Here is a 21298-nt window from a genome sequence, read left to right as displayed (position 1 = left end):
TATAGTTTCTCACCTGTAAAATAATCTTTAAGGTTTCTTCTAATTGTAAGGTTCTATTAACTGTGATTCTGTTGCAGTTTGGTATTTACAGTTAGACATTTTATATGGTTCAGCTTCATGCTATCAGGTATCCAGTAAAACAGAGAAGCAGGGCGCTGATTTAGGTAATTTAGAGAAAATCCCCCAGTTTTAGTACCTAGAATTTTCAATTATACTTTTATTTAAGAGCAAGAAAAAAAATCCCAAAATAATAATTTTGGATTCTGTATGGCATTTTGGAGACATTTCATTTAGGTAATGAGGTTCTATTCTTAATCTAAAACTAAAACCCCTGAAATCAAGGAACTGTAGTGTTGACGAAAATAATCTGTAATAGGAATAGAAAAGAGTTTTATTCCAGCCAAACTAAGGACTATAGCCCAGGAGACATAAATTCAAGAAGCACTTGAATTGTGTCCCACTGGACTACAAAATGGGGGAGGCATATATATAAGCAAAAACTGCAAAGTTACATAAGTTGTTTGTCCAGAACCAGGATTGAAGCTGGCAGGAAATAACGGTGCTTGTTAAGCAAGGATCGGTTGGTATCTGAAATGGTTGGTATCTGAAATGGTATCTCAAGGGGAGACCTTGAGAGCATAAGGTTGCAGCTGGCAGATACTATTTTGGAAAGTCTTCTGATATACTTGAGTTTGATACAGTTCAGAAAATTCAAGTTCTCGGCGATAAAGGAACACATCTGAAACCACATCCACAACGGCCACCCAGTGCCATTTTGGATGCTTGGACCATAGTTTTATATCTTTTCAGAACAAAGAACAAACATCAAGCGTGAGAGGGGTACAGCCCTTCAAGGTTTCAAAAGAGACAGATTAACATGTACACAGTAAGTCAGTATGACCTTGGTGTCTGGGTAGGGAACCTCATCTTCAAAGGAGTATTAGCATTGGTGTCATGGGAAGTGGGGGAGCATTTATCCTATCTTCAAAGTGGACATTCTAAGCAATCTGGTAAATACATTCTTTGTTTTCTTTAATGATGAAAGGAGATGTACAATGTATGCTTTACAGGCCATAAGACAGGCTGTTCTAGTTAGCATAAGGTTCAAGACAAATCATGTATAAGCCAGAATGACTTCCCCATACCTCAATATGTGAAAATTTCTTCCATCAGTAGGCCTGGAAGATATATGAAATACACACACACACACTCCAGAGAACATAATCCAGTCTCACCTGTTGCCTCCTAAACTCCAACAAATTTGTGCCTTCATTTTTTCATCTGACATCTGATTTTCACCTACCTCATAACAAGATTACTTTCAGCAGTCACTTAACTTCTCTGAGCCTCACCTTTAAAATGAAAGGATCAGATGAGGTCATCACTGAGGTCTCCTCTAGCTCTAACACGGGTCATTCATTACCATGCTTTTGTGATGCTTACCAGAAATGACCAAGGTAATCATGGTGCTTGTTCCATAAATACAGATGCTTAACACTTAACCACTTAATCTAACAAAAGAAAAACAAAACAAGCAAGTAGATATATCAAATAATTTGAAGAACCATTTCAATTCCTACAGCATTTATAAAACATAAAAACATTCTACTTTCAATATAACGCCCACTTGTGCTCTCACCTCTCTCTTTAGCTTTTCTCTCTTTTGTTCTAGTCGTTTTTGCAGTTCTTTCTGTTGAGGAGAGAGACAGTATGTTGAGGTCACTGGAGATACATCTGCAGACCGTGTCCTATGACTAGATTTTCCATTCCCCTTACTTCGATCTGAGTTGGCAGCAGAACCTGGATGAGTCTTGGGGTTGGGTGGTGGCTGAGGGATATAAGCCAGTTGCTCTTCTGTTGATGAGTGAGCCAGAGCATGAATTTTTGCTATTGGCTCTTCTTTCTTGACTCCACTGACAGATAAATTGGGAGATCTGGGTGACAACTGCTGAGGCTCATTTTCTGTATAATTAGCATTATTAATGGGGGGCAAAACCCCCTGACTCTCAATGTCTTGTAAATTCAGAAGTTCAAACTTTCCATCTCTCTCTACTAGTATTTTCCTATCCTTGTTTTCTTCAGAATTTCCATCAGTAGGCGACAGGAGCACATTTTCTTGTGCAAATTCATTGGAAATACATAACTGAGACAGTTTTCCAGACACATTACTTTCATTTTCAAGATAATTTTTGTAAGTATCAGTGTCTTCCAGAGGAGGAACTTCCAAATCAACTAATTTGTCCTTGAATTTAAGTTTTCTTTCCCTTTTATCATTCACAGGTTCTTGATTTTGTAGAAGCTTGTTGGCTTGTATAATTTTCTCCATAATATATCTCCTTACTTCCTCATCCTCTTCCTCCTCCAGGTCTTGCTGGCTTTCTAGTTTGGATTCCTGTAAAGAGTTTTCACTGTCTGAATCTGATATGGGATCCAAAGGTTGAATACTTGGTACAGAAATGAAGTCATTTCTTATTGATGAAACCTCATCCTTGAAAGATCTGTCAGGATCAGAAAGCTGCTTGGAATGTTCTATTTCTGTTTCATTCTCTTTTAAGCCTTGGTTAATATTCTCTTCATTCCCACAAACCTTCTAGAAAAACAGAGATGAGATTCATTTTCAGTAAAAATTGAGACTCTTTTGTCCATTTATATGTAGACAATCCAAAATGGATTTTCATGCTCATGTAATTTATTTTATAAGTGGGAAAATTTACATGCTTCCTGCTCATACTTCACTCATAATTTTCTAATTCATATTTATGAGCACCCCAAGGGAAAAGCACTTCAGGAAAAATTTAACTCTAAATTTGAATTTGATGTTGCTAAGTACTAGCCTGGTTATTTTTTTTTAATTTTATGCCAATGTATAAAAATGTACCTACAAATAGTACAATATTATTTTAATATTCCTCCCTCTATAAAATTTTCTTCCCTTTACAGTTTCAGAAGAATATATTTTAAAATGTTTTCTCCTTGTAATATTTGTATTTTTCAAAAAGATATCTTTCTCCCCAGGACCATTACAAGGTCACTGCCTTTGGTCAAGTCCTAATAATTTTGAGGTTCCTATAATCTTTTCAGATTAGTATTGCTGCTATTTTCTGCAGGACTTATACCCAAATATCAGGTCAAGTTTTAGCTCTGGATCAGATTCTCTTTCCTCAGCTATCTTCAGAGGCTCCAATAATCTATGTTAAACACCATTATATAACTTGGCCTTACTTTTTTAAAAAATGTAATTCCACATGAACCGTAAACCAGCATTATCACATCACAAAACCCTGCTCCACATGTGTCTAGCTAATGGTTTCTTACCTAGCATCTCCCCTACAAACATGTATCCTCACCTACCAAACACTTTGCCCCTAAAATGTATAATTTTTTCTCTTTCTGAGACAATTCTCTCCTCCTGAAAGAGTTCCATGGGAGCTACTCTTTTCTGCTCTCTTCAACCCCTTAAAATTCCCTTCCTCTTTTACTAGCTCAGTCACCATTTCTAACAGCCTTCTCTTCCTAACCTGCACAACACCACTGGATGTCCAATAAGTAAATAAACCTGGCCCCCTAAAATGACTACCAAACAACTAAGACCAACTAAGACCTCTGCCTTGTAATTTTTCTTTTTTAGCTGTATTTGATTCTCTGGCTCATTTCTATAGTATCTGTTTCCAAATTCTCCTTTAGCTTTCACTTCTTTGTAAAACCCACTACAGTAAAATCTTCCCCTGACCCTCACCCCTGTTTCAAGCTCTGTCATCCATTTTTCCTACTAGCCTCAAAGGAAAAAGTGATTGTAATAATCCACCAGAATGAGCAAGACTCATTACAGCACTCTGTTTTGACCACTGCTGTATCCTCAGCACTTAGAACAGCCTCTGACACATGGCAGGTGATCATTACTTTTTGTTGAATGAATGAATAAAGAAGTAAAACAATGAATTATCATTATCACTTCTCTAATTCTATTACCCTGTGCTGTGGCTCTCACACTCTTCTAGTCATGAGACCTTGGTTCAGCATTATTGCTCTGGGTATCTCTACCTCTACTCATTCTGATTATTTTTTTGTTAAAGATGCATAAAACTGCCATGTAAAAGTCATCTTGGAAAAGTCTTCACTTTTGACTCTGTTGCCATTTCCAAATATCATCTGTCCCATCTGTCTTCTCCATTGCATAAGAAAGCAAAAAGGAACTAAGAGACAGTTGTGATGTAAAACCTGCTGCCTTCATTTCCTCATATTCTTTTCCTTAACTCTCTGAAATCTGGCTTCTGTTGTAACTACTCTGATCAATGTCCCTCTAAAGTCACCTTTTCTTATCCCCATCTTGGTCCTTTTCTTTATTACTTCCCTATTTATTGACAACAATTATATTATACATAATAATTACATGTTATCTATTGTAATACACATATACAATTAGTGTCAATACATATGCATATATATATACACACATATATATTATATATGGATACACATACACACTGTATATATGTAAAGAGAGAAAGAAGGAACCTTCTGTGAACCAGGAACTGGTTCATTTTCCTGGACTTCCCTTCTACATGTCTGATAAATAGTACAGAATCATGTTTAATGGATCCACTTTTCCCTACAAATATTCCTATGGCTCAGTCTTTGACCTTTTACTTTTTTCCATATATTCATTCTCCTAAAATTCACTCGTAAGGTTTCCAATATTAGCTGAAGACCATGTTTTTGAGGATTTGCTTTATTTTTCATGTATATTAAAATAAACCCATGATTTTACCCAGGTTCATATAAAGTAGAAATTAACTGTATTTGTTTTTTACTTTTGATGCAATAAATTATTTATATTATGTAAATTATAATTTTAATTTTTTAATTATAATTTTGGCTTTATTAAGTGTTAACTTAATCGCCGTTCTCTCACTAATTAGCCCTATGCCTTAGGACGTTTAAACTCTCCACGCCTCAATTTTCTCATCTCTAAGATGGGGATAATTACACTTGCTCTATGTATATCAAAGGAATTTTGTGAGGTTTAGATGACATAATATATGTGAAACTCCTCAAGAACTACAAAACACTTTGTTAATATAATTACTATGAACTCCGTTGGCAATTTATATATACCTCTATTATGCTGGCACCACTTTTTTCTTTTTCATTAATCAACCATTCCAGGTCCTTTTCAAAGTCATCTTCATATTCTCCAATATCTTTTGAATCAGTTTCTTGATTTTCATCCATTTTCTGTTTGTTAAAGAATAATGTTATAAGATTAAAAGAGATAAGGTGTACGCCATGTCCACTTTAGGGGTAGTATGGAGTATGCTTAATTAGCTTACCTTTGTTAAAGGTAAGCTAATTAAACACAGAAACACAAATTATGGAATGTTCAGAATGAACATATCAGCATACCCTAAAAGAGAGACTTAAAAAGGCCAGACATTTTCTAGGTGTGCCACTCCTAACAACCATTCCACCTCCCCGCAATTGCTGACACCCTATTTACAAGGAGACTAAAAAGGGTGGAAAAGAAAACTATCTGAGCCTTAGAGAAGGATTTTCCACATCCCTACCAATCATTAAAACTCCTTGTCCAGGTACGAGCTGATGAATCAGCTTTTTAGTCTCACTCGTTCACATTTTCTCATATTCAAATAAAAACAATTATATTAATTCTCATCCTCAGTTTCTCAATCCTATATAATTTATATAGCATAATTATAATTTGTGATCTGAGAGTTTTTTTTAACTATGTAACAACTGACTGACAGTTATAGTAAATACTAATTTCCAGAGAAGTCAAACTGTTGTCAATTCAAAATAAAATATATCTTTTTCATAAAAAACAAACTGTGATGCCTAGTACTATCTGGAAGGCAGTGACAAGAAATAAGAATGTCAGATGACAGTTAATAAATGTTTGTGAAAATGGTATAAAACTTTTTATGAAAATACCATTCAGCCATTTTCATGAAAAAACTAAAGTTATCTGCAAATTGAGGTCAGTTCCAAGTCCTAATTTTTTGGTCCATAACTTTTCAAACGATGGAAGCATTTTAATCTTTACCTATAACGTGCCTTTATGTGTGTGAGCATACTATATACATGTGTGAATATGTACTGCAATTCTGACAAATATTTGTTGAACACCTACGATATTCCTATAAAAATTATAAAATATGCTCTTGAGCCCTGATACAGAAGACAAACATAAACAAAATACATACATTTAAAATGTAGATAAAAAACATAAATTGAAAATGTAGATAAGTGGGGAAAAGGTATATTATAAAGGACTGTGGAAAGAAGAATAAAAAAGCAACTAACTCCATTTAAAATTGGAAATATCAAGGAAAAATGAGATGGGTTTTGAATAATGAGTACGAGAGTTCATCATTATCCCAGACAAGAGAACAGCATGAGGAAGAAGCAACACGGAAGTGCATGGAATTTTCCAGTGTGGCCTGAACATAAATGTGCTCCTGGAGAAGGGTCTAGAAGAAGTGAGAAGGCATCAGTTTGATGTCATATTTTCTTTTCAAAAAGAAAATGGTTGAGGGAAAATTGTTTATGTGGATCTAATTGTCATGAAATAGCCAAAGGTAGAAATATACAGCAATAATCTGCATACGTCCCACTATTGACTTAAACAAAAAGAGCAATGCTCTATAAATATACCTAGAATTTTAGGTCCAGTTTCAAAATAACTGTAGAACTATGATCTTCAGGGCCCCAAACACCTGGGACCTTGTTTCTATGCCTGCCTTCTCTTGCTCTTACACCAAGAATAGGTTGCCTAAAACCTTTTCTGGAAGTAGAAAGTACAGATGTCAAGCACACATTAAATCTAGGTACATTTGTTTTGTTTTGTTTTGTTTTTTTGCGGTACGCGGGCCTCTCACTGTTGTGGCCTCTCCCGCTGCAGAGCACAGGCTCCGGACACGCAGGCTCAGCGGCCATGGCTCACGGGCCCAGCCGCTCCGCGGCATGTGGGATCTTCCGGGACCAGGGCACGGACCTGCGTCCCCTGCATCGGCAGGCGGACTCTCAACCACTGCGCCACCAGGGAAGCCCTAGGTACATTTTTTAAGATACAAAATGAGAGAAATTTTGTTTGATTTGATAAACATAAAACATCAAACTCTGTTGTGGCCATTAGCTTCACTTTATTCTCCCCAAATGTTTGACCAGACTACCTAGCCTGGTGCCAGTTTTACTAAAGCAAGATTTACATTTTTTTCCTTCTACTGTTCACCACCAAATGATAATGAAAGCATGTGGGAGACCATCTTTCCACTAGCTGTACAAGCACTAACTAAGAGAATAGATAACGCTATGTGTGAAAAACCTTTTGATAGGTTTTAGTGCACAGTATGTTCAAAATGAGTTAAAAGGATGAGATAATTCAAATAGATACATGCACCCCAATGTTCACAGCAGCACTATTTACAATAACCAAAACATGGAAGCAACCTAAATGTCTATCAACAGATGAATGGATAAAGAAGATGTGGTGTGTATATATACACAATGGAATATTATTACTCAGCCATAAAAAAGAATGAAATGATGCCATTTGCAGCAACATGGATGGACCTAGAGATTATCATACTAAGTGAAGTAAGTCAGAAGGAGGAAGACAAGTACCATATGAGATCACTTGTAAGTGGAGCCTAAAATATGACACAAATGAACTTATTTATGAAACAGAAACAAACTCACAGACATACAAAACAAACTTTTGGTTACCAAAGGGGAAAGGGGGTAGGGGAGGGATAATTTAGGAGTTTGGGATTAGCAGATACAAACTACTATATATAAAACAGATAAACAACAAGGTCTTACTGTTAAGCAACAAGGTCCTACTGTATAGCACAGGGAAATATATTCAATATCCTGTGATAAACCATAATGGAAAATAATATGAAAAAGAATATATGAATCACTTTGCTGTACACCAGAAATTAGCACAACATTGTAAATCAAGTATACATCAATTAGAAAAAAAATGATGAGGACAAAAACGTAAATGGGCTCCAAGGCTGAGACCTGGCTGAGGTACAGATAACATACGAAGCTCTGTACGCAGTTTGTTACAGTTTAGAGAACAAAAGACAAGCCGGAACACATTCAGAGGTTGGTAAACCAGGAGACAGAGAAATAAAAGACAAGGAGAAGGGAAGAAGGCAGGTTATGAGAATAAAATGCCTTAAAGCCAGTATTCTGAGGAATACTTAAAAACCCTCAGAATGTTAGCCCACAGAAGAGAAATCTCCTAAAGGAGAGTCATGACAACTGCTTTACAATATTTAAATGGTCACCATGTAAAGGAGGGTTGGACTTGCGTTATTTCAAACAGTAAGACTAGTACCAAGGACTAGAAACTCAGGGGCAAATTTTTCCACAATGTAAGACAGAATTTACATTTTCAAACTTGCCCTGAAGTGAGCTGCGTTCCCTGTTGATCAAATGTTTATACATAGCTCGGAAGATAAACACAGCATGACTGTTTCAAAGGAGACTGAAACTTTAGACAAATGATTGAGCTAGATGACCCTTAAGGTTTTTTTTTTGTTTTTTTTTTTATGGTTTTACAAGAGTTTTATTTACTGCTCACTGTGTATCCAAGTGACTGAGAATATCCTCAAAAATCTGTTTTTTGGTTTTTTTTAACATCTTTATTGGGGTATAATTGCTTTACAATGGTGTGTTAGTTTCTGCTTTATAACGAAGTGAATCAGTTATACATATACATATGTTCCCATATGTCTTCCCTCTTGCATCTCCCTCCCTCCCACTCTCCCTATCCCACCCCCCAGGCTGTCACAAAGCACCGAGCTAATATCCCTGTGCCATGCGGCTGCTTCCCACTAGCTATCTACCTTACTACGTTTGTTAGTGTGTACATGTCCATGACTCTCTCTCGCCCTGTCAAAGCTCACCCTTCCCCCTCCCCATATCCTCAAGTCCGTTCTCCAGTAGGTCTGCGTCTTTATTCCTGTCTTACCCCTAGGTACTTCATGACATTTTTTTTTCTTAAATTCCATATATATGTGTTAGCATACAGTATTTGTCTTTTTCTTTCTGACTTACTTCACTCTGTATGACAGACTCTAGGTCTATCCATCTCATTACAAATAGCTCAATTTCGTTTCTTTTTAAGGCTGAGTAATATTCCATTGTATATATGTGCCACATCTTCTTTATCCATTCATCCGATGATGGGCACTTAGGTTGTTTCCATCTCTGGGCTATTGTAAATAGAGCTGCAATGAACATTTTGGTACATGACTCTTTTTGAATTTTGGTTTTCTCAGGGTATATGCCCAGTAGTGGGATTGCTGGGTCATATGGTAATTCTATTTGTAGTTTTTGACCCTTAAGGTTTATTTTAACTTTTACTATAAGATGCAAATTAGCAAATAACTGCCGACTTATGAAATGCAAGAGAATGTAAAAACAAATGCACAGTACCATGATAATGCTCACTCTAAAATAAATTATCGGTGTCTGAATAACTGAGTTCAAGACTTAAATTCTAAAGTCTATTTCATTTAAATGTCACCACCTTTCCTCTGCAGAGTTCTTAATATTATTTCCCCTTCCCTCTCAAGACAAAATTAGTTTTAGGCACACTGAGTGTTAATTATTCAACTCAATTATTCAACTGGATAATTATAGCTATCTCTAATGTATTAGTTGGACTGTATCCTTCTAGATACTTATTTCTTTTAAGCTAAAAATAGGAAATGGACTTTCTTAAAGGACTCAAAGTAATGCCTCAATAATTTGGAAATCAGAGGTTGAGAGGAATATTTTGAAATGACCTGAAGAAAACGAATCAATGTTTCAGAGTGAGTTTATTTATCACTGCCTAAGCTGCAAAACTGGCTAAATCACGTAAACTGTTTTGTCTACTTACCTACCAATTAAAAGTAGGGGTGCCGGGGCTTCCATGGTGGTGCAGTGTTTAAGAATCTGCCTGCCAATGCAGGGGACACGGGTTCAAGCCCTGGTCCGGGAAGATCCCACATGCCACGGAGCAGCTAAGCCCGAGCACCACAACTACTGAGCCTGTGCTCTAGAGCCCGTGAGCCACAACTACTGAGCCCATGCGCCACAACTACTGAAGCCTGCGTGCATAGAGCCCGTGCTCCGCAACAAGAGAAGCCATGACAATGAGAAGCCCACGCACCACAAGGAAGAGTAGCCCTCGCTCGCCTCAACTAGAGAAAGCCCACATGCAGCAATGAAGACCCAACGCAGCCAAAAATAAATAAATAAAATAAATAAATTTCTAAAAATTGTTTTAAAAAGTAAGGGTGCCAAGAATGATGTAGAATAGACTAAAACTCACTGTGATCCAAAACACTTATATAAATAATACTATTTTTCACAGTCACATATGCCTTAGGATAATCAGCTTTATTTTCAGATCAGGAATCTTGAAATATATTATTTTAAGATGTTTAAGTTACATAACTAATTGTTAGAGTAAGACTTCTATGGAACTCATCAGTGCTTTCCCTTAATTTCATAAAAACATGGTTCTGACCTGTAAATAAATGGTTGCCTGAAGACTCCAGTAGATACGCTTTTCTATTCACAAAGTATCTCACCCATGTGAAAACTCAAATTTAAAACTAAAACACAGAATCAGCAAAATAAATAAAAATAAAATAATTACAAACTAAACATGTTAGGTATTATTAAATCAAACTATTATGCTATAATTAAAAAGAAAAAAAAGCCATAGTTGAAGTGACTCAGGGAAGTAAATGAAGTTCATCAAATAACAAGTGCCATTCTTCTCCTGTAACTTCAAAAAATTCATGGATAGTTCCCAAGTAAACAAAGAACATAAATCATAAACTCTTGTAACGAAGTCCCTTAAGCCTTTTTCAAATGCGTCACAGGATATTCAATCTCCTTCAGTTTTTTTAATCTTCATCCCCAGGGTACTGGCCATATGGCACACAGTCTACATTCTGGAAAAGAAATACATCTTACACAAACTGAATCACCTAACACGTATTCCTTGTGAGTTTCACACATTCACTGTGTATCATCAGTAAAAACCTATGTAGGTGGCTTAGGCCAGAACCACCCTCTTAATAAGGAACTGTAGCAAGAGACAGAAATTAATTCCTTCCTCTTATGTGTCTGCTAAATCCCAAGTGGTTATGACTGTAGATTTTTTAGTTAAGTCCATATATACACACAATTTTGATAAGTTTCTTTCAGGATTCAAAACACTCAAAAATAGTTTAATCTAAATCATTGACTCCAGTCATACTATTTCAAGGTTGTTTAAAATCTAAGAAAACGGGAAGAACGTCAAACCAAACGCCTTTTAATATAAAATAAGTACTTAAGCAAAAGCTAACCAATAATCACATCATGAAACCATCTGGCCCATTCTTACTGCGGCATCCTACCCAGACTGTGATCCCATCAGTAAAATTTTTTTAAGTCATAATCTGTCACACAGTATGACGATAAACAATATTTTACAAACATCAGTGGTAATTTTAATTTCTATCCAGGGTCCCAAGGTACCACCGACTAACTGAATACCTTAGCCTCTTCATGGAAACTAACATTTCAGGAGTGACTTTTTTCTCCCAGGGATGAGAACTTTTAGAGGCGAAAGAATATGACAAAAATTAGAAAGGAAGCTACCCTCTGAGGGGTTTCCCTCATACAGAGCGAAGTAAGGCGGAATTGCCAGGCTTCCCCGCCAGCGCCAAGCTCCGTGGGCCCCGGACTCAGAAGGATGAGGCGCCAACACGAAGTCTCCTCACTCGCTTCTCTACCCACCTTTCCTCCCAGCTGTCCCAGACGTTTACCCCTTTACCCTCTCTCCCACCGTAAATATCTCCGCATCATCCTTCCCTTCGCTCCCTCCATATCCCCTCCCCTCCTGCCTGTGTAAGACGCAGCGGCTGAGGTCACAAAGTCGGCCAGGGGAGTTCTCCTTTCCTCCTCTGTCTAAGCTCTGACAGCAAAGCGAGCGAGACCTCAGCACCTGCGCCGCAGCAGCCAGCACCCGGCTGCCATGGCAACGGCGCGTCTCCGCGTCTTCCATCCGGGCCTCTTTCACTACAAGGGCGCGGGAGACCAGCGCAGACGCAGACGATAGCTTAAGAACACCTACCTCTCCGGACGCTCCTCCTGGTGCGGGCAAACGACCTCTCTGGCTGCGGTTTCTGAGGAAACGACCAGGAAATCCAAGCATCACCCATAAGTTTCACGAGGGTTAGTACGAATTGGGGAAAGTTTACTGTCTGGGTTGAGTTTTCCAACGTGTGTCTCCGGATACGGACTTTATTAGAATGAATTCTAGAGGTATATTGCCGTTAAGTTGTTTTCTTCACCATTAACTTCCAAAAGTAGTTTCAGCTTTCATTAGTAGATAAGCACATTGCTAATTAGTGACCGGAAGATTCCCCATCCCACCCCCATCCTCCCTAATCAAAACCAAACCTTTGCAGCTAGAGGTTATCATACTAAGTGAAGTTAAGTCAGAAAGAGAAAGACAAATACTATGTGATATCACTTGCATGTGGAATCTGAAATATGGCACAAATGAACCTACTATGAAACAGAAACAGACTCACAGACGTGGAGAACAGACTTGTGGTTGCCAAGGGGGAGGGGTGGGGGAGGAAAAGACTGGGAGTTTGGGATTAGCAGATGTAACCTATTATATATAGGATGGATAAACAGCAAGGTCCTACTGTATAGCACAGGGAACTATATTCAATATGCTGTAATAAAACATAATGAAAAAGCATGTCTATATGTGTATAACTGAGTCCCGTTGCTGTACAGCAGAGATTGGCACAGCATTGTATATCAACTATATTTCAATTAAAAAAATAGAGTAAAATAAAATAAAAACTTTTATTGCCCAAGAGAATGGTCAAAGGAAATAGGTTGTTTGCTCCAGCTTTCAAGCATGTCAAAATGGTCATCTAGAATTTTCTCAAATCCTCCTTAAAGGTCATCTTTATGTATGAAGGGGGAGCAAGATGATTTTTGGGCTGTGGTGACAAATGACAAGATTTTAGGAACTGTCCATTCCCTACCAGAAATAAAACAGGGAGAAATGAAAATATTTCCTCAGCACATTCCATTCAGATTATTTTTGTTTATTATTAGGATTTCTATCATTTGGTAAAATGAAGAGCACCTGTTCTCCAAAGAGGAGCAATATAAAACTGAATTTTTAAGTATTCTCCAAACTGTACAGTAGACTAAGTTAAAAAACATAGAAAAGATTTAAGGTTAAGATTAATTACAATATTGAGTGCACTTCCTAGCTACAGTGTAGAATGTATAGTTGTAATGACCTAATGTTTCTTCTGCTGCAGGACTTTGGTCTTAGGCCAAACACTTGAAAAAGACAAAAAATATAAAATTATCAAGTATTGAAGGTCAAAGGAATTTTAGTCAAATCTCCTTTAGTGAACATGGAATTACTACAAAGCTAAAGTTGACCTTACGTTTCTGAACTCCTAGTTGAATATTTTTTCCACTGACCCTCCTAAATATTTTAAGTATTTTTGCAAATATTAATGGAATATAGCACCATTGTTCATAATATCCAAAAAGCAGAAACAACCCAAATGGCCAAAAAATAATGAATGGATACGTAAAATGTAGTATATCCATTCAATGGAATATTTCAGCTGTAAAAAGGAATGAAGTACTGATAAATATTCAATACTACAACATGGATGAACCTTGAAAATGTTACTGAATTGGTCAACCGGGCCCATGCTTAGAGAATAGATCTTAAGTGTTATCACCAAAAAAAGAAAAGTAACTATGGGAGGTAATGCATGTGTTAATTAACTTGATTGTTGTAATCATTTATACTTATAAATATTATATAGTATAATATTTAATAATATTATATAATATTTACATATAAAATATTTTTATATATAAAGTCATCATATTATACACCTTAAAAATCATGTCATATAACCTAACTATATACAATTTTTATTTGTCAATTATACCTCAGTGAAGTTGGAAAAATAAAGTCCTCTTTCCTCTTCTCTCTGGTGTGAGCCCTCTGGACTACCAATGACTGCACAAGGAAGGAGAATTAAGGAAATATAGGAACAGGATGATTTAGGTAAATGCAGGTACAAAAAGAAAAGAAGTTTTCTGCTATACAGGCCCTTTCACCTAGATGGACTTTAATGCTTTTCAAAGTCAGAAAATGTTAAGCATCAATAAATGACTATGTTTTAATAATAGGCAGCAGAAATGTGTTTCTAATTTATGACTCATCAAAGACTGGGATTTTTTTTTTAATTGGGGTATAGTTGTTTTACAGTGTTGTGTTAGTTTCTACTCTACAGCAAAGTGAAGTTCCCTGTGGTATACAGCAGTTCTCATTAGCTATCTATTTTATATGTATTAGTGTATATGTGTCAATCCCAATCACCCAATTCATCCCACCCACCCTTTCCCCACTTGGTGTCCATATGTTTGTTCTCTACATCTGTGTCTCTATTTCTGCCTTGCAAACTGGTCCATCTGTACCATTTTTCTAGATTCCACATATATGTGTTAATATATGATATTTGTTTTTCTCTTTCTGACTTATTTCACTCTGTATGACAGTCTCTAGGTCCGTCCACGTCTCTACAAATGACCCAATTTCATTCCTTTTTATGGCTGAGGAATATTCCATTGTATATATGTACCACATCTTCTATTTTTTATTTATTTATGTTTGGCTGCGATGGGTCTTCATTGCTGCATGCAGGCTTTCTCTAGTTGTGGCGAGCGGGGACTACTCTTCATTGTGGTGCATGGGCTTCTCATTGCGGTGGCTTCTTTTGTTGCAGAGCATAGGCTCTATGCACGCAGGCTTCAGTAGTTGTGGCTCATGTGCTCTAGAGTGCAGGCTCAATAGTTTTGGCGCACAGGCTTAGCTGCTCCGCTGCATATGGGGTATTCCCGGACCACGGATAGAACCCATGTCCCCTGCATTGGCAGGCAGTGGATTCTTAACCACTGTGCCACGAGGGGAGTCCCTGTCTTCTTTTTTTTTAATTAATTTTTTTTTTAATTTGGGTATAGTTTTTTTACAATGTTGTGTTAGTTTTTACTGTACAGTGGAGTTCCCTGTGCTATACAGCAGGTTCTCATTAGTTATCTATTTTATACATAGTAGTGTATATATGTCAATCCCAATCTCCCAATTCATCCCACCCCTCCCCCTTGGTGTCCATAGTTTGTTCTCTACATCTGCATCTCTATTTCTGACTTGCAAACCAGTTCATCTATACCATTTTTCTAGATTCCACATATATGCATTAATATACAATATTTGTTTTTCTCCTTCTGACTTACTTCACGCTGTATGATAGTCTCTAGGTCCATCCACATCTCTACAAATGACCCAAATTCTTTCCTGTTTATGGCTAAGTAATATTCCATTGTACATATGTACCACATCTTCTTTATCCATTCGTCTGTCAGTGGACACTTCCACGTCCTGGCTATTGTAAATAGTGCTGCAGTGAACACTGGAGGTGCATGTGTCTTTTTGAATTATGGTTTTCTCTGGGTATATGCCCAGTATTGGGATTGCTGGGCATTATGGTAATTCTATTTTTAGTTTTTTAAGGAACCTCCATAGTGGCTGTATCAATTTACATTCCCACCAACAGTGCAAGAGGGTTCCCTTTTCTCCACACCCTCTCCAGCATTTGTTGTTTGTAGATTTTTTGATGATGCCCATTCTAACTGGTGTGAGGTGATACCTCATTGTAGTTTTGATTTGCATTTCTCTAATGATTAGTGATGTTGAGCATCTTTTCATGTGCCTCTTGGCCATCTGTATGTCTTCATTAGAGAAATGAAAGACTATGGGATTTTACAAATAGCGATCACTGTGTATATGAATAGTGCCGTGTGTTTTCCCTCTCCACTGGTTAATTTAATACTAGTTATAACTATAAATTTCAAAGGTCCATTCTGAAAAAAGGATCCAAGAAAGAGATAAAACTCCCCCAGTTTTCTGTCATTGTTCATTATACATGGTATAGAAATAAGTACACAAAATGAGGAAGAGAGCAGCATAAAGTTGAGCAACTCTCTTTCCATAAAAAAAAAAATACTTTGAAGGCTTTGATTTAGAAAAACCAATATTTATTTAACTTAAGTACCCAGAAGAGATTAAATAAATGCCAAGAATTAAGAAGACATGACTGTACATGTCTTCTATAAAACTGTTCAAAGTAATACACTTTACAGACAATATTCAGATTCTGTATAGAGTCACGATATTCTAAATCATTCAACAAATATTACTCAGCACTTAAATGGCAGACACTGTTCTAGATACTTGGAATATATCAATGAACTATCTATCATCTTCCCTGGAAGTCAGAGTTCCAACTATCTCAAACACCTAGAACCCAATTGCCAAAAAAAAAAAGGTGCAAAAGTCTCAGAGTCCTTTGCCTTACTTTATTCTAATAAGTTCAGATCTCTGAGTTCCCAGCCCAGAAATTAGAATGTTATCGTTTGAAAGGAAGGGAAAAAGAAGAGGTGAAATTTTAAGCATGTATTCTTCTGAATTTTATACCTATACATTCCACCTTTAAGGCTCATTTATTTACAGAACACAAGGGCTTTATAATGTTTACATACATGTATTTGAAATCGATACATTAACATCTGGGTCTTTTGTAAATTAAAAAAGCTATTTTATAATGTAGGGAATATTTTCTTTAGGAAGTGAAAAATTCACCGCTTTTATGGAGCTCACCTTCTAGTAGGGAGAAAAGACAATAAATAATAAACATACTAAATAAGTAAATCATATTGTATGTCAGAAGGTGATAAATGATATATAAAACATAAAGCAAAGAAGAGAGGATCAGAAGTGTGGGGCTAGGTTGTAGTAATGGGGCTGCTATTTCAAATAACTTAGTCAAGTTAAGCCTTATTGAGGTGACATTTGATACTTCTAATAGTAGTTATACACAGATTTGATGTATAATAATATTTATCAATTACATATATATTACATATCAGATATATCTTATATCTGGATATAGTTATAATAAAAATATAGCAACTGCTGAAAAAATCAAGACATTCTTTCCATAGTGCACTATTATGAGTGTGTCACAGTAAAGGCTGGAGAGCTTGAGTTTGCATATGACCCTTAGCAGCAGGACAATCCCTTTTTCATCTTGTATGCCAGCCATAAGTACATCCCTTTAACACAAAAAAATTATCCAGCACTTGTTTCATGTGTTCAGCACTTTTGAGTGTATGCCCAGCCCCCATAAGGCAGAAGTTTCAAGGGATCTCCTGCTATGAGGCTCTAGCTTACTCAGTATGTGATTAGAAATTCTGAAATCTGGGAGAAGGATTTTATAGAAATAAATTATAAAGGGAAAAAAGCAAAATGAATCAGAGGTTAGCCTTTGAGGAAAAACAGCAAACATAATTTACCTTTTAAATTATTGACAGGAAAACCCTGTGTTTATAAGTAGTGTTTTATTGCCTCATTGAATAATTACTCTTTGAAACTACCCATATGGTTAAACATTAAGTGCTGTTTGCTAAGCTGTCCTATAGGTCTAGCTCTTTGCAGTTTTATAGCAGAAGTTGCACTTTCTTGACTTCTAGACATACATATTTAATGTGAAAAGCAAAAAATAATTAAATATGAAAGCTAAACTACAAAGGCTCTATTTAAGGTATACAAATAGTATTGATGAGTAGTGATAAGAATGACCCTGCTTATCGTCTGCTCGAGGTCAAATAATTGACTCATCAACATGAGGAAATGCACTTCAGGTCACTCTGTTGTCATAAAAATACTTTTAAATTAATAATCTCTATAGTCCTTCATGTTCCACTTATATTCTTTACTATTAACATCACCCCATAGAAAGGCAAAGTACATTTTGGTTTATTGAAGGTAATATACAATTAGGCATAAAATTTTCCTGTGATTAAGTTTATACTCAACATGTTCCCAAAGGCATTTGAAGCTGCTTGCATTACCATCCTGGATACAATGAATGGTAGATATAGATGAAGCAAATGCCAGTATGCTAACACTAAGAGTCAGTTCAGTTTCTGTAACTGAGTTTTCAAGTTTTAAGCAGCTAATGTAAAAATGGAAATAAAGTACACTTTCTATTTCTTAAAAGAAATCACATGTGTTCCTCAAGAAAAACCTGTTGTCCTGGCATTTATTTTTAAAATAATTTCTTTGGTGGGGTTTTTAGTAGGAGTAGTCAGTGATGAAAGGGCCAAGGCCTTCAGTAGCATTTTTATAGGAAAGGTATAGACAAGTTCCCTAAGGCTGTTCCAATTTTCTTGAGAATAATAATTTTTAAAGCTATACTTCAAAACCATAAACTTAAAAATATTGACTTTGAATTCTTCCAACTTTTTCTCTTCACCTATGCCTGGTGAATGTCTCCTGCCTTAAAGTGACAATCCAATAGCAATGATGGCTGTCTCTCTTCTCTGGGGATGGCAATATCATTAAAGCTCATTACAAAACTTGGATATGCAAGAGTACCTATGCATTAACTGAAAATGGACTCATCTTGTCTTCTGAATCTACATGCAAAGAGTGAATGCCTCCCAAGTACGTATATGGCCACAACCAAGAGGTTCATGTCAGCAAGCCACACTCTTCTAAAAATGTAAATCAGACCATACCCCTCTCTGACTTTCCAATGCTATTAGAATAAAATTCAAATTCCTTACCTTACTTCCAAGATTCTGCATAATTGGGCCCCATCCTGTAATCTCACCTCCTACCACTTTGCTGCTCATTCATGATACACCAAGCACCCTGACCTCTCTGTTCCTCAAGAATGTCGAGCTCTTTTCCATCTTTGCTATTTCCTCTGCCGGGAATGCTCTTCCCCAGATATTTGCACTGCTAAATGCTTCTCACCCTTTAGGTAAGAGTGGACATTCTTGCCTTGTTTTTGATTGTAGGGAGAAAATGCCCAATTTCTCACCATTAAGTATGATGTTAGGTGTAGGTTTTTTGTAAATGTTCTTTATCAAGTTGAGGAAGTTCTCTCTATCCTTAGTTTACTGAAAGTTTCTTTTTTTTTATCGTGAATGGCTTTTGGATTTTGTCAAATGCTTTTTCTACATTAATTGTTATGATCACATTATTTTTCTCTTTAGCCTGTCGATATGGTGGACTACATTAATTGATTTTTTAATGTTGAGCCACCTTGCACACCTAGAATAAATCCCACTTGTTTGTGGTGTATGCTTCTTTTCACTGCTGGATTCAATTTGCTAATATTTTGTTGAGGATTTTTGCTTCTATGTTCATGAGAGATTTTAGTCTGTAGTTTTTCTTTGTTGTAAAGTCTATTTGTTTTTGGTGTTAGGGTAATGCTGGCCTCATAGAATGAGTTAGGAAGTGTTCCCTCGGCTTCTGTTTTCTGGAAGAGATTGTGGAGAATCGGCATTATTTCTTCCTTAAGTATTTGGTAGAATTCACCAGTGAAACCATCCAGGCCCAGTGCTTTCTATTTTGGAAGGATATTAGTGATACAATTTCTTTAATAGTTATAGGCCTATTCAGATTGTGTTTTTCAAGGAGTTCATTCATTTCATCTAAGTTATCAAATGTATGGGCCTAGAGCTATTTATGTTATTTCTTTATTATTCTTAAGTGTCCATGTAATAATCCCTCTTTCATTTCTGACATTGGTGATTAGTGTCTTCTCAGCCTGGCAAGAGATTTATTGATTTTATTGATATCTTAACAACTGTGTTTCATTAATTTTCTCTGTTGATTTCTTGTTTTCAATTTCATTTTTTTCTGCCTTTTAAAGATTATTTATTTTCTTTGGCTTGCCTTAGGTTTAAATTGCCCTTTTTTCTTTAGTTTCTTAAAGTGGAATTTTATATTACTGATTTTGGATCTTTCTTCTTTTCTAATATATGTCTTTAATGTTATAAACTTCTCTCTAAACATTGCTTTTGCTACCTCCCACAACTTTTGATAAATAGTATTTTCTTTTAGTTAAAAACATTTCTAAATTTCTCTCGAGATTTCTTTTTGACACAGGTGTTATTTAGACATGTGTCTTTTAACTCCAAATATTTGGAGGTTTTACAGTTATCTTTCTGTTATTTATTTCTAGTTTAATTTCATTGTGGTGTGAGAATATAATTTATATGATTTCTATACTTTCAAATTTGTAAACGTATGTTTTACAACTAAGAATGTGGCCCATCTTGGAAGTTGTTTATTCAGGTTTGGAAAAAATATGCATTCTGCTGTTGTTTGATGGAATATTCTATAAATGTCAATTAGATCAGGTTGATAGTGCTTTTCAGGCCAACCATATCCTTACTGATTTTCTGCCTGTTTGATCTATCAATTACTAAAAGAGGGTGTTGAATAATTTAACTATAATAGTGTATTTTTCTATTTCTCCTTTTAGTTGTCAGATTTTGATTCATATATTTCAGGGTTCTGTTGTTAAGTACATTCACACTAAGAATTGTTATGTCTTCTTGGAAAATTGGCCTCTTTATCATTATGTAAAGACCCTCTCTATATCTGCTAATTGTCCTTGTTCTGAATTCAGTTTTGTCTGAAATCAATATAGCTACTTCAGCTTCCTTTTAATGATTGTTAGCATGGTATATCTTTCCCCAGCCCATTGCTTCTAATCTATTCATACATGCGTCTTTAAAGTGGGTTTCTTATAAATAAGTTAGGTCTTATTTTTTATCCACTCTGACAGTCTCTTTCCTTTAATTGTTGTATTTACACCATTTACATTTAAAGCAATTATTGATATGCTTGGATGAATATCCTCCATGTTTATAATTGATTTCTATTTATCGCATTTATTCTTTGTTATGTTTCCCCCCTTTTTTTCTGCCTTCTCTGGTTTTAGTTGAGCATTTTATATAATCTATGTTATCTCTTCTCTTAGGATAGCAATTATACTTCCTCAAAAAAATTTTTGGGGGCGCAGTGGTTTAGAGTCCGCCTGCCGATGCAGGGGACATGGGTTCGTGCCCTGGTCCGGGAAGATCCCACATGCCGCAGAGCGGCTGGGCCCGTGAGCCATGGCCTCTGAGCCTGCGCGTCTGGAGTCTGTGCTCCGCAATGGGAGAGGCCGCAACAGTGAGAGGCCCGCGTACCGCAAAAAAAAAAAAAAATTTTTTGGTGGCTGCCCTAGAGTTTACAGTACATTTTTAACTAATCTAAAATTAATTTCAAATAACACTACTGCTTCATATGTAGTGCAGGTAC

At 36.3% G+C, this 21298-nt stretch overlaps 1 protein-coding gene across 1 annotated transcript in view; it reads right to left on the bottom strand.

The window, feature by feature from the left end:
• Nucleotides 1-11943, bottom strand: part of CCDC181 (coiled-coil domain containing 181) — a 29694-nt gene extending 17751 nt beyond the window's left edge. Inside the window, exons 1-2 of the mRNA XM_089911347.1 lie at nucleotides 5116-11943; nucleotides 1640-2590 (exon numbers count right to left, since the gene is read on the bottom strand). Coding sequence (XP_089767473.1) covers nucleotides 1640-2590; nucleotides 5116-5232 — 1068 coding nt within the window. The 5' untranslated portion in view covers nucleotides 5233-11943. The remainder of the gene's footprint in view (nucleotides 1-1639; nucleotides 2591-5115) is intronic.
• Nucleotides 11944-21298: the final 9355 nt, after the last annotated feature.

The sequence above is a fragment of the Delphinapterus leucas genome, chromosome 1 (genome assembly GCF_059928025.1).
Source record: "Delphinapterus leucas isolate spDelLeu-1000000601 "Yukka" chromosome 1, BTC_Dleu_Yukka2, whole genome shotgun sequence".
Classification (NCBI taxonomy): Eukaryota; Metazoa; Chordata; class Mammalia; order Artiodactyla; family Monodontidae; genus Delphinapterus; species Delphinapterus leucas.
The sequence above is the reverse complement of the archived record's forward strand: the minus strand, read 5'-3'. Positions and strand labels throughout refer to the sequence as shown.